Genomic DNA, 14,477 nt, shown 5'->3' with positions numbered 1-14,477 from the left:
CACTTGTTTTTGCTCACACGGAGAGCTGTGACAGGAAGCTTGACTCCATTTTTCCAGTGAGATTGCTATAGTCGAGGGAGAAGCATTAGGCAAATGCAATCAATTTGTTGGCATCTGATGCAAGAACTCTGGACACAGGCTGATGACTCTGCCCATTATGCCTCTTGCTCTGTTTGCCCCGAGACACAAAGGTGAATCCACTGGAAAAATGAATGAAAGGTCACCCTGTTTCATGGCGATGTCTGGACATGTTCTGCCAGTGTGTTCCAGCTACTACGTGGTGACCTGGTGATGGTACCAAGTTACCGTAATCCCGAGTGAGTCCGCGGCTGGTCACGGATGTAAGTAATGGAATGATGTTACGGTCTCAGCTGTCAGGGGAAAATAGCTCTTTCATTTGTGGGCAGGATATCTGAAAGAGCTTCAACACGGCCCGTGATTCTTCTTCCAATGCCACTCCACCAGAGGCCATCTGTTTGGTCAAGCCATCTTTCCTCACGCATTTTGATAGAAAAAGAGCTGCGGCCCTCTAGATACGTTCCGATTCAAATGGTCTATTCAAATACTCGTTGCCATTTTTATGTCCAGTCTGACATTTCCTACCAAGCCCCACCGCCACGCACCGTTCACCCCACCTGGCTGTAGCTCATGTGTCCCTTCGGCTGGCCCGGTGCCCCCTTATTCAACAGCGTGTGGGGGTGGCGACCCCTAATATTCACAGGGAGCTCTTAAGGAGTAGGAAATCTAGGGATTAGGAGGTTCAGGTATTTTCGTTGGAAATGTTTCCCCACCGATGGGGCTAAATATTTGCCGTGACAGCTCAAGTGTTCGTTCTGCAGCTTGACATGGATGAAAGCTGTCCCACTCGGGCCCCTCCCACTGCCCCCAAAGGATTAAACAGCCTGAGCAGATAATGGCTGCCTTAAAAGGATCTTTTGCATGACTCAGATTAATGCATGCTGTCTGTCGCCCAGGTTGGCAGCTAAACATTAATTTTTTTTTTTTTTAAGAAAAAAAAAATAAAGGAAAACCTCCAGATGACATCTCTTTTCAGACAAGGTGTGGAGACTGTCTGCAAAGGAAAGAGGGGGAGACCAGAGGGCAAGGCCCCTTCGCAGAAGGAAGTCCAGGTGGGGCTGGGGGCGGGGAGAAGGGCAGATCTCAGAGCTCTGGGGCGGGATTAAAAGCAAAAGCAGTCAGAGCAGTGTCAGGTTCTCAAAGCTGGCAGAGCGGCAGCCACTTTTCTTTTATGTGTCCCAACCCCCTACAGCCCCCAGGCATATGACAACACGTTGCAGGCCTGTGCTCCAGGCTTGAATTCTCAGAGGGAGATCTGCCAAGTTGAAGAGCAGCGTCCCATGCCCTTCTCTGCCACCGGGGGGAAAGCTCATCTGGAATCCTCTCCGGCCCTCCCTCCAAGACAGTCTTGGGCGCTGAAATGGGACGCGGGTTTTGCGTACTTCACACCCTCATGCCTTAAGACGTCCTTCCTTACTCCTTCGGTAACTGAAGTCCTGGTTATTCAGAAGTGTAACAGCGACATGGGACTTGGGGGGGCACGTTACTCATGCCTTAAAAAAAAAAAAAAAAGCCACCCTCCCATCTGAACCCTGCTCAGTTGGAGCAGCTGTCTCCTAGGGCTCTAGAAGGTGCGGATCTTGGGTGCTGACCAAGTCAAAAGTCTTATGTAATAAACTCCAAGGGACCCACAGCAGGCACATTTCCAAGGAAAACAGTAATCGTTTCAGATGCAGAGAGCCGAGCAGCGCCACTGAGAAGAATCAATAAAAGTTGACAAGGGCCTTTGGAATCAAACCAGTCCTGAGGGAACAGAACTTCTAAAACAACAAGCTGAGCGGACGTCATAATTCCTAGGCTACTTCCTCAACTCCTCAGCCCCCAGCAGGTGCCCTGAAAATACTGGCATGAAGAGTCGAAAATAATGTGGGAAGTGGGCACCCAGGTTGGAGCTCCCATTTCACTACAGTGCCCGAGGATACCCGAAGGCGGTGGCTCTCAGCTAAGGGGGCAGTTTGGGACCTCTGGCTATTTGGCAACGTCTGGAGACATCCTTGGTTGTCCTGATGGGGGGTGGGGGGTGGGGGGTGGGGGACGGCTGTATCTAGAGGCCAGAGATGCTGCTAAAGACCCTACAGTGCACGGGACAGCCCTCCACGACCAAGAATTCTCTGGCCCCAGTTGTCAGTGGTGCTGCAGTGGAGAAGCTCTGGGAAGAAGCCAAAGCGTGTGGTGAAATCTCGAGTACTCACGACTGTCTGGAAAACAGTGCGTTTTCCCAGACAGTTTAAAATGGCGGACAAGAGGCCTTGGCCCCTTTGCCTGCCCCCTGATCTACTCTAATCGGGTCTCAAGGGCTGAAAAGCCAAAACCACCACCCGCTTCGCAACACACGTGAAGTGCGCTTGCGGGCTTCACAAGGCTGAAGTTCTCGGACCTGTTTTCACAGTCTGGCCCAGCTCCAATTCCAAAGCTCCAAACAGGGAGTTTCTTCCTTTGCTTTTAACAAAGGAATTTTTCTCTCACTCCGATTTCCCTGCCCACGAGCAAAGGTGAGTGCCAAGCCCAAAGGTCTCATAGGTTACATGACTAATATTTAATGAGCTCGTATTAACAACAATTATGCTAACCACGACACCCAAGCTTTCCATTCTGCTCCTCTAATCTGGTACGAACATCCCTTCATTCGAAATATCTCACGTGGGGGCGCCTGGGTGGCTCAGTCGGTTCAGCCTTCGGCTCAGGTCATGATCTTGTGGTCTGTGAGTTCGAGCCCCCGCGTCAGGCTCTATGCTGACAGCTTGGAGCCCGGAGCCTGGAGCCTGCTTCGGCTTCTGTGTCTCCCTCTCTCTGTCCCTCCCCTGCTCACGCTCTCTCTCTCTCTCTCTGGCTCTCAAAAATGAATACATGTTCAAAAAAAAAAAGAAATCTCTCACGTGGGGTATAGCACAGGTACCCCAGTGTTGTTCACATGGCCTCTGAAAGCTGGCCACCACCAGATGGACAGTTCCATCAGCGTTCTAGAAGCTGATTACTTTGACCTTGTGTATTATTAACCCTTCAGCTGCTGCCTTTGTCTGCCAAATGGAGCAAGCCCAAAATGCCCACAGAATCCGCTTCTGCCTTTGCATTCATAATCCCCGTCTCAAGGTGTCAGGGAAAATCCGTGCACGGGTATAGGACTTAGACAACCTTGTCTTTAAAGCACATTTTACCCGCCCCCTCCCAAATGACTGCCAGCCCCTTCAGGCATCTCCAGTCTCTCGAACCTTCCACTCTAGCTCGACTTCAAAGAGTGTGTTCGAGCAGCTTACTTGAGAGTCGACTGGAAATCTCTGCGGAGAGGGTTGTCATGCCGCTGGCCCGTCCAGGCGAGATGGGTGTTGCTGGGTGTACGGAAGGCGAGGCGATTGATCCCAGGTACTGGTAGGACTGGTCATAGGACCACGGTGGGGACGGCTGGATCTGCCTTGTGTCTGCAGAGGATTGGAGAGGTCAGTCATACGTCAGGTGGGGTGGGATTGAAGAAAAGAAACCTTTTAATAAAAAGCTAGTCACCTTTGTTTGTCATGCGTCCTGTGGCCTGTTGACCGGTTTGTATTAAGTCCAAGTATTTGCTTTTGTTCGAGAATCTCCCCCCTCCTCCCAAAGTTACTGAATTATTGTTTGTGTGAAATATAGTTTATTCTCGAAGATTTCCCCCGGATGTCTGTTCCTTCCAAAGGTTTCGCCTGATCACGCTCATAACGACGGGAGAGGTTGAAGATGCTTTCCAGGTAGGTGTTCCCACCCACCTGTTGAACTACCACATGTACTGGCCGCCCAGCTTTACCGCGAGTTACAATTCTCATCCTCCGAAACATTTTATCAACTCAGGTGATCACCTACCCATCTGTAGTCAGTAAGCAAAAAAGAACATAGAGCTTTGATTTTTTTTTTTTTTTTTTTGGACCTTTGGCAAAAATACTCCAAGGGCTTTTAAATGTCCTCCGTTTACGCGAATTCTCTCCCAAGGATGACAGAAAAGAGGGTCTGGCTGGGAAGCTGGTGATGGGGCCTGGGGACTAGTTCACAAGCCCAGCAGTAGTGAGCTAGCCCTACCAACCCAGACCAACAGGTACCAACCCAGACCGACAGCTGTCCTGCATGTTTTCAAGACCTCCAGTTTGCCGTGTTTAAAGGGCAGAATGTTGAGCAAATATTTTATAGATGGCCAATAAATGAGGCCTGGGATAGAGAAGAGACAAAACTCTGACTTCAGAAGATTTAGGTAAAAAAGACTTTGTAAATTTGACTCCAGCATTCACAGGAGTCTTAGTTTCAAAAGCATCACACTGTTTGCAGATGAAATGGAGGGGAAAAAAAAGGAACAAACCCTCTATTCTTAGGCAACACGTGTAAGCAAATTTAAATGGAACGCTGGCCCGCCAGAGATAGCTTTCCATTTTTTTTTTTTAGGGCTAAACATTGATTTTCTCTTTGTGTCCCACCTTCTCTGTGGACCACACCAGTCCCCAGGGTCCTCATAGCCTGGGCTGCATGAAGCCAGGAGTCAATCTAGAAAGAGCAGTGTTCCTCAGGAAAATACCAGTCGCAAGCTGTGTATGTGCCAAGACATAAAGAAGTGAGTTATTCCTACTCGTTATAAAACGTCCAGTTCTACTTCCAACGGGGAATTTGCATTTCCAACAGTTTAAGTTTGCTGTTTTTGTTGATCTGTTGGAAGCCGTCAAAGCAGGGGTTTGGAGACCCAGGTCTCCTCCCCCACCTTCCTGCCTGCCCCTTCCCCTTTCCCTCACGCGGATCCATTTCTTTCTTTCCTGTAAAATAGCTCAATTTTGGGGGGCACCCGGGTGACTCAGTCGGTTGAGCGTTCCAGCTCTTGATTTCAGCTCAGGTCATGATCCCCGGGTTGTGGGTTCGAGCCCCGCTTTGGGCTCCGTGCTGAGCACGGAGTCTGTTTGGGATTCTCTCTCTCCCTCCCTCTGCCCCTCTCCCCCTCTCGCGTGCACGCTCTCTCTCTCTCTCTCTCTCTCTCCAAAAAATAATAAAATAACTCAATTCTTTAAGTTTGAAAACTGGGGAAATATTTTAACTTAGAATCTCTGAAATCTAATATTAAAGAAGGGCCCTCATGTCATTTTGAATTTGGGGGAATTTGAGCAGAGGGCAAGGAGTAAGAGAGCTGGTCCATTCTAAACTCGGTGGAAATGAATGTTCAACTACAGCCAAAGATCCTACAATCTTACAGACAACAGTGTTTCCAATAATTGTAAGCAAATAGCAACAGCAGGTTGTTCTGTATCCCCCTATTACTGCAAGCGTTTTCTTCTAAGTGAAGAATAAAGTGTAGACTCAGATATTTTTGTAAGGCATGCATGTGTCTTAGATATACACATTTGCTGCGGGAATATATAGTACTCAAATATTTTAATCATTTAAGAAACAAAAGAGGTTTTATAATTGTCATAAAGCCCTCCGGGGTGTGAATTGCGGTTCAGTAATTCATGCCTTGCTGTGTAGACAGCCCAGCTTCCCCTAACCCCGTGTCTAAAACCACAGTAAGCATAAAGTATTAGGCCATGATTCATGCTCTGTCATGTTTTACTGTAGTGAAAAAGTTGTGCTAGGCTTTTCTAAACTCATAATTAAACCGTGCAAACGTTGCATAATGTTTCACAGCCTTTTAAAAATATGCTTTGGTAAAATGATCTTTATGATTAAAGTCCAAGTTCTCTGATTGTTTTTTTTTTTTTTTCTAACCCAGGGTTTTAGATTCAACATTCTTACTCCACACACAACGTAGCTTTCCAATGTGGAGGAGGGATAACACTAAAAACCCAAAGGACCCCCGTCCGATCACTTTCCATTCATATGACCGTAGTGAATTGGGTTTGGGTTCATTGCCAGCGATGGGCCAGAAGGTGGTGATGGCGAGCTGCTCGTGCCAGGTTTTTGGGTGTTTTCTAATTCTACAGGTATTATTAATAAACATCCAAAAGCAAAAAGCAGAACAGAACACTAGGGCCAACGACATGGTATATGCTGAGTTTACCGCTCAGTTACCATTCTTGCTCTGATGGGGCCGACGTGAACACAAGAAAGCAGGCAGAGAAATGGCAGTGCGGTGGGCCAGCCCTGGAAGACAGGATATGATCTCCAAGCCCCTTCCAACAGTAACAGCGCAGGATTCTAATTCAAACAGGTCCTACACAGTGTTTCTCTGCTTCACTTGTATGCTAATCAGACTTAGGAAGGAATCAGGTGGAAGCGTGGGGTGAAGAATGGTGCTCTTAATAATAAAGGCAGCCATTCTGGGACGAGGAAGTAGGCCGGGAGAAGACGGAAGTGATCCAGAAAAGACCACAGGCCGAGGAAGAGAACCACGGTCAGTCATTCTCCAGAAAGTAGGGCGACTTGTTCTTGAAGGGAGGGCCTCCGATAAGTCACGCCATCGAAAAGGACAGAAGTTTTGTTTTGTTTTGAAATTTTAGCGTGTGCCCCGCATGTGCTAACTTAGCTAGTAGTTAGCTAGCCTGATGAATAAGACCAAGGTGGCCCCTGCCCCACTGGAACTTCTAGGCTGGTATCAGTGAAGATCCTGAGAGCAGATGATGCTTGGGAAGGTTTCTTGCTATTGCATGAATCGTCATGTCGAGAGTTTTTTTTCGTGTTTTCATTCACACTGATTGGTTCGTCCATTCATTCATCCATTTCATAGGCTAATGAAATTATTCACATCCTCATTCGTTCAAGTTGCCCATGAGGATTTTCGCTTTGCTAGGGTCACTGTTTGGGGGACTCAGTAGTGAGTGGACTGTAGTCCTCGCCTTTAGGGAACGACAGCTAGTGAGGGACCTGTGTCCAGGCGAACTGATGGATGGTCTGTCTAATCTGGGCTTGCACACAGCTGTTCCCAGGTCAGAGCTACCCTGATGGTGTTCATTATACACTTCTGTTCCGCCTCAGAGGAACAGGCTAGGGAAAGTGTCTAATTGAAGTCCTAGAATAGATTTCAGCCCGAATTCTGCCTGTACCCTGGGCAGGTCATTTCTTTTCCCTGCTACGTAGTTTTCCCACTTAAAAAGTCGTGGCGAAGGGTAAGTGAGGTAAGCTCTATATAAAGCAAGTAACCCAGTTTGGGGCCATATGAAATGTCCAATTAGTCTGAGTAAGTTTTATGATTATATTATGAAAAAGGAAAATAGGGGCGCCTGGGTGGCTCAGTCGGTTAAGCCTCCAACTTCGGCTGAGGTCATGTGAGTTCGAGCCCCATGTTGGGTTCTGTGCTCCCCTCTCTCTCTGCCCCTCCTCTGCTCATGCTCTCTCTCTCAATAATAAATAAACATTAAAAAAAAAAAAAAGGAGGGACGGCTGGGTGGCTCAGTCGGTCAAGCCTGTGACTCTTGGTTTGGGCTCAGGTCATGATATTGTGGTTCATGAGATCGAGCCCCGTGTCAGGCTCTGCGCTGGCAGCAAGGAGCTTGCTTGGGATTCTTTCTCTTCTCTCTCTGCCCCTCCCCTGCTTGAGCTCTCACTCTCCCCACCTTCTCAAAGAGAAACATTTAAAAAATAAAAAAATTTGAAAAAGGGGAAGTGAATCCATGCTAAGGGATTCATCTGATACATAATGGTAAGGCCATGCGCACCTGCTCTAGAGCGAGGCTCAGGTAATACCGTGCTGTTCACTGATAACAGGGCTTGCCAGCTGGTCTCCAGCACCAGAGAGGAACTGGGCTTGGACGATTAAGTGGTAAAGGGCAAGAAAACCGGATATTTGAGGTAAGGATAGCGGAGGCAAGGATCCACTCTTAATCAGTTCATATTGCCACTAAGAAAACTACCGGAGGGGCACCTGGGTGGCTCAGTCCGTTAAGCGTCCAACTCTCGGTTTTGGCTCGGGTCATGATTTGACGGTTCGTAGGTTCGAGCCCTGCATCAGGCTCTGCACTCTCAGATCCCTGCACTCCCAATCCCTGCTTGGGATTCTCTCTCTCTCTCTCTCTCTCTCTCTCTCTCTCTCCCTCTGTCTCTCTGCCCCTCCCCTGCTTGCACGCGCGCTCTCTCTCTCTCTGTTTCTCTCAAAACAAATAAATACACTTAAAAAAAAAAAAACTACTGGATTAGGAAATTTAAATTTGAGCCTTTCTCTCTCCTATGTTTTTCAGGGTACATAATGTTTTGATGCAGCTGCTTGCTCTACTGAGGCCATCTTGTGATGGGTTATTTTCAGCTTTTTGAGCATGATCCCTTCCGTTTGGAATGAGGCCAGAGAAGGGGGATGTTGGGGATCGGACGGGGCAGAAGCAAGAGCTCAGAGAGCTCCGAGGCATACGCCACTCAGTAAGAAAGCAGAGCGCTGTCGCCTTTTGGTGCAGTCACATCAAGAAGTCGCCAGAGTGAGAAGTGACCCTATCAAATAATTGCTGTCAAGGTGTTCTGCTTCCTGCTGCACCTCTGAAACATAAAGAGTGTCGGGGGCCACCGGTCCCATCCCTACAAGAAAAAAAGCTGAACAGACCGATAATCCATGACTTTTCTTAGTCTATTAGAGAATTGAGACTATAGGGCAAACCGCCAGCCTGAGGTCCTGAGGGGCACGCAACTGTAGAAATTCGCACTGAGGGTCTGCGTGCCAGGAACAGAAGCTGCTGGGGCCACAAACTGGTAGGAACATTTACATGGTAATTTTGATAAATTGTTGGAGACTGAGTATAGGCACCTGTGAGAATAAGAAACCTCTGGGGGCTGTAGTCTTATGTGTGTTTGCACGTGTGTGCATGTGCGTGCGTGGGGGGGCAGGGACATTCTCATGAAGTTGGCCTCACAAACTCTTCCAGGTTTTCATGGGATCCAGTATAATAACAGTGGGTCACAGCTTAAAGACACCATTTATGGAAGCGTTCTTAGGGAAGTCCAAAGACAAAAAGGGAGACAAGGACATTGGAGGAATATGAATCCTCTGGCATCGACAGCTTCAGTAAACATTATACGCAGCCCAACTACTAGCTAGATGCACATAAAATCTCACACTGAAGACCTGTTTACCTCCATTCCCATGACCCTGATACATCAGGCCCAGCTTTCAAATTAGACATAACAGGGCATATGCCAAAAGGTAAGAGAAGCAGTCTGAAGAGATACAGTTGGCATCAGAACCAGACTCAGATATGACATAGAACTTGGGAATTCCCAGACGGGGGATTTAATTATGATTAATATGTTAAGGGCTCTACTGGAAAAAGGAGACCGCATACAAGAACAGGTGGGTGATGTCCTACGGAGATGGAAACTCTCAGATACAGAAGGAAATTCTGGAAATTAAAAACATTGTAACAGAGGTGGGAAATGCCTTTGACAGGTTCATCAATAGACTGGACATGGCTGAGGAAAGAATCAACAAGCTTTAAAATATGTTAGAAACTTCCCAACCTAAAAGGTGTGAAGAGAGAAAAGAAAGAAAAACCAATGCAAACAAACAGAAAAAACCCAAACAGAACATCCATGAACTCTGGGACAATTTCAGAAGGTCTGACATATGGAGAGTGGAAATACCAGAAGGAAAACAAAGAGAAAACAGTGGAAGAAATAATTGAATTATTAATGGCCAATAATTTTTCTTTTTCTTTTTTTTTAATTTAATGTTTATTTTTCAGAGAGAGAGAGAGACAGAGCTGGGGGAGTGGGGGAGGGGCACAGAGAGAGGGAGACACAGGATCCGAAGCAGGTTCCAGGCTCCAAGCTGTCAGCACAGAGCCTGACAACGGGGCTCGAACCAACGAACCACAGGATCGTGACCTGAGCCGAAATCAGACACTTAACTGATTGAGTCACCCAGGTGCCCCATAATGGCCAATAATTTTTCAAAATTAATGACGGACATCAAACCATAGATCTGAGAAGCTCAGAGAACACCAAGGAAGAGAAATACCAAACAATCTACAGAAACACCTTACTTAGAGAGCAAGAAGGATAAGAATTACTTCCAAGTTCTCTTCGGAAGCCATACAAGCGAAAAGAGGGTGTAGCAAATATTTAAAAAGTGTGAAGAAAAAACCCCCAGAAAACCACCAGCCTAGAATTCTATACTCCACAAAATTATACCTCGACAGCGAAGGAGAAATAGACATTTTCTGACATGCAAAAACTGAGGTAACTTATCCAGCACAACAGCCATGCAAGAAATGTTACAAGAAGCTCTTAGAGGAAAAGGAAAGTGTAGGTCAGAAACTTAAATTGACACAGAGCAAGGAAGAGCTTCAGGGAAAGGATAAATGAAGGTAAAATAAAGTCTTACTTCTCCTGTTCTTAGTTGATCCAAAAGATAACTGTCTGAAATGACATTAGTGATATTAGATGTTAGAGGGAATACATATTGGATGGTCACAGCAGATGGACAAAGGATATGAGTTGCAGTAATGACAGAGTGGAAGGAATGCTGTAGTGTTATTTAATGGTGACTTCGATTCATTATACATGTGGTTTGCAAACTCTAGGGCAAACACTAAAAACGGTAAAAAAAAAATTTTTTTTAAGTTTATTTATTTTTGAGAAAGAGACAGCATGAGTGGGGCAAGGGGCGGAGAGAGGGAGAGAGAGAGAATCCTAAGTAGGCTCCGTGCTCTCAGCACAGAGCCCGATGCGGGGCTTGAACTCACAAAATCATGAGATCGTGACCTGAGCCAAAACCGAGAGTCGGACGCTTAACTGACTGAGCCACCCAGACGCCCCTAAAAACACTTTTTTAAAAAGGTGCAATTGATAGGCTAAGAGGGGATATAAAATGGAGTCATAGAAAGTGCTCCGTTAAGACCAGAGAAGGCAGAAAAAGAGGAGAAAAAGAGAACAGGTAAATAAATATAAAACAGGTATAAGCCTGGTACGTATGAATCCAACCAAATCAATAATCACTTTAAATATGAGTGTTCTAAACGCACCCGGTTAAAAGACAGGAACTGTCAGAGTGAATTAATAACAAGGCCCAACTATACGTTGTCGACAAGGAACCTACTTGAAATGTAAAGACTCGGGTTAAAAGTAAAGAGATGCACAGACGCCATGCTGACACTAGGCCAAAGAAAGGCAGGGTAGCTCTAATAATTTTACACAAAACTGGCTTCAGGAGAAGGAAAAATTTCAGGGATAAAGAGGGGAAATACGTGACGATGAATGAGTCCGATCTCTAAGAAGATGTAACCATCCTTAATGTGTGTGCACCTAACAACAGAGTGTCAAAAACCATAAGGCAAAAAGTGACTTTGAACTACAAGAGACAATAGAAAAATACTCTTCTAGCAATGGATCCATCAAGCAGGCAGAAAATTAAGGCACGTTTGACCCGAACAGTACCACCAACAAGCTTCATGCAGTGAACATTTATAGAAGATGCCATTTAACAACAGCAAAAGACACTTTCTTCTCAACCTCACAGGGAACATTCACCCAGAAAGACCACATTCTGGGCCATAAAACACCCTTAACAGATTTACAAGAGCAGAAATCATGCACAGTGTATTCTCAGACCACATGGATTTAAAGCTAAAATGACAACGTTGACAACGGAAAGTTAGCTGGAAGAAGTATTTGGAGCTTCGACAACACACCTCTAAATAACCCACGGGGTAACGACGAAAGTCTCCAGAGAAATTAAAATGCACTTTGAATTAGATGAAAATCCAGCTGATCACAATTTGTGGGATGCAGCGAAAGCAGCGCTCCGAGGGAAATTTATAGCATCGAACGCATATATTAGAAAAGAAGAAAGATCCAGAATCGATGATCTGAGCTTCCACCTTAGGAAAGTAGAGGAAAAAGAGCACACTAAAGCGATAGCAAGCAGAAGGAAAGAAATAACAAAAATGAGGGCGGAAATCGATGAAATCAAAAGTGGCAAAGAAAATCAACAAAACCAAAGGCTGTTCTTTGAAAAGGTTAAGACGGCCCACTTTGTCCTCGGTCCTCAGACCCCCGCCAGGCCACCCAGGAGAGCCTAGCCAGAGACCCCTCTTGGTTCTGCTCTGACCAGCCACCTCTGGGGTCTTTAACGCCCACCCTCCAAACCCGGATTCCCAGCAGCGCCCCTGAGGCCAGGGTGTCTTTTCTCAGCCCAGGGCCAGGAGGTCGCCAGCTCTGGCGGCTGGTATAGTTAGAGGGCCCTTCCTTCGGCCATCCAGCTGATATCTTTAAAAGTTGCGACCTTTTGGTAACCTTTTAGAGCCATTTAAAAACAGAGACCAGACAGTTATGTATGTCATGGGGCCCCAGCATCTATTTTTAAAAGGGCCAAACCTGCTTGGTGAACATACAAACCCTTGGGGCTGTCCTGGTTTTTTTCCCTAGAGGACTTTTTTTTCTTTTCTTTCTTTATCTTTTTTTTTTTTTTTTGCCTTCTTTCTGTTTGGAAGACGGCAAGGTGGTTCCCAGGGTGCTCTTCAGATTCACCTCAGTCATGGGGAGCTGGTGTAATGCCCTCTTGGATGCCTCCAAACGCACAACAGGATATGACTCAGGGCTCAGAGATGTGAGTCAGTTTCCAGGGTGATGTGTCAGGGCGGGCCCGGTGGTGGCTTGCGTTTCCTTGTCTGGGACCCTTGGGAAGGAAGATCGGGGCTCCCCTGCAAACAAAAGGCTGCCCCCCCCACCCCCCAGACACCCCGCACCTCCCTTCAGAACCCTGTGCTACCGGGGTTCGTGGCCCCTGGCGTTGGGTGGTTCTCTGTCCTGAAAGAGGCATTTCCCCGAAGTCCCACTGTCTTCCAGCTGTGTCCTCCCGTCTACGAGGCCTGCAGTCAACGCCACACAGCCCAAGAGGGCGGGCGGGCGGTCACCTAGAAGTGCGCCCAGGTAGCTGACCCCGGAGTGGCGACTTGTTGCTATCAGCGAAACCCCAAGATGATGTGAGTCAGCTCCCACCAGCTCTGGATCCTGGAAAAAGCGAGGTTGTGAAATAGCTCTGGTATTTGCCAACCGTTGTCTCTGCCGGCTACAGACATCTTGGTTAGTCATGTACAGCTAAGATGCCTTCATTGTTCCAGCAATTACTCTGGAGGGAGGCATCCAGCACCAAGCCTGGGCAGAGACCTGCCCGGGGATGCTGCGTTTTAAAGGCCTTCAGGGTTTTGAGGGGTCCCGTCCGGATCGGGGGGTGGGGGGGAAGGGAGGAGGGTGCGGCAGAAGGGAAGGAGGGAGCCGGAGCCCCGTGGCCACGTCTCCACCGTTCACAGCCTCCGGGACCCATGTTCCGAGCCCCGCCAGGGGAACGGTGGGGAGGCTCCGGGGCTCTGCGGTCAAGGCCACCGGGGCCGGGGTGCTGGGAATCCAGGAGGCCGGCTCTTTGCAGCAGAGCCACCCCCAGCCCCTCTCCTTCCAAACCTCCGTTTCCTCATCTCTAAACTTGGGGGCAGCCGGCCTCACCTGCCTCACAGGTGTGAGCGTTAATTAATGTTTGTGGAGCCGCTTTGAGAGGCACAGATGAAAGGCGTTCTATAAACGCAAAGTGCCGGTCCTCATTAGAGTTGCCAGACGCTTCCCAGGGGAAACAGCTCAGCCCTCGCCACGAGGCCTCTCCTCTCAACGTCTGGAGAAAGGCTCTGGACTCCGGCACGGTTGTCTCCGAGGAAGGGTTTGGGGGGGGGGGGGGCGAGTCACCGGCTCCTAGAAAAGACGGCCGTGTGGATGCACACCTGCTCTTCCCCGCCCACACTGTGTCCCCGAGGCAGAGAGAGAGAGAGAGAGAGAGAGTAGCCTTCGGTTCACACGAGGTTGGAGCCGGGGGGGAGGGGGGATCACGGTTTCGAGGGGACAGAAGGCACCTTCTAGTCCTCCTCTGTCCTCCCCCGCAGACGGATTACGTCCCTGTACTGTGTTAAGCAAACGTCCCCTGCAGACACCTCTCCCGGAAAGATTCTCTGCATCTCGGCCCCTGAACACACTTGCCAGGTCCGAACCCATTCTGCAGGTGGGCTGGGTGAACTTCTGTAAGGCCAGCCCATCTGCCGTGTTCAGATGAGTCCACGGCCGCCCTGTTATTTTCCCTCCATTCTTCCATTTCCCTCTCCTCCAACAAAAATCTCAAAACACGGAGGCTAAGGATGGCTTTCGGTTCCCATCCACTCACTCTCTAGCCCCTTTGCCCTCCTTGTGGCTCCTGGAAAAGGAAGAGCCAGAAATTCCGCGTCAGCAGCTGGGAGATCTCAGGCAGCCTCTAGCTTGCGCTCGAGCCCCGGACATAGAACGAGGACCCTCACTCACAGGGGTCAAATGACAGACACCTCGAAGTGGGAGGCTACAAGCGGGAGAGACACAGCATCACCTGGCAGAGCCCAGAGCTAAAGAAACGGACCCTTTTGAGGGAACATTCCACGGGGCTGGCGCATGCTCTAAAGAGGACCGTACAGGTTTGAGCTTCGTTGGTCCACGGCACAGGGCGGGAGGCTGTCGAAGCCAAGCCACGATCCAGA

At 48.2% G+C, this 14,477-nt stretch overlaps 1 protein-coding gene across 5 annotated transcripts in view; it reads right to left on the bottom strand.

Annotated features, from left to right (window-relative positions):
- Window positions 1-14,477, bottom strand: part of RUNX1 (RUNX family transcription factor 1) — a 255,533-nt gene that overhangs the window by 6,769 nt on the left and 234,287 nt on the right. For all 5 annotated transcript variants that reach the window (XM_078452808.2, XM_078452809.2, XM_060640455.3 and 2 more), the window contains one exon: window positions 3,333-3,494. In XM_078452808.2, the coding sequence (XP_078308934.1) occupies window positions 3,333-3,494 (162 nt within the window). The remainder of the gene's footprint in view (window positions 1-3,332; window positions 3,495-14,477) is intronic.

This window comes from Panthera onca, chromosome C2, assembly GCF_046562875.1.
Source record: "Panthera onca isolate mPanOnc1 chromosome C2, mPanOnc1 haplotype 2, whole genome shotgun sequence".
Taxonomy (NCBI): Eukaryota; Metazoa; Chordata; class Mammalia; order Carnivora; family Felidae; genus Panthera; species Panthera onca.
The sequence above is the reverse complement of the archived record's forward strand: the minus strand, read 5'-3'. Positions and strand labels throughout refer to the sequence as shown.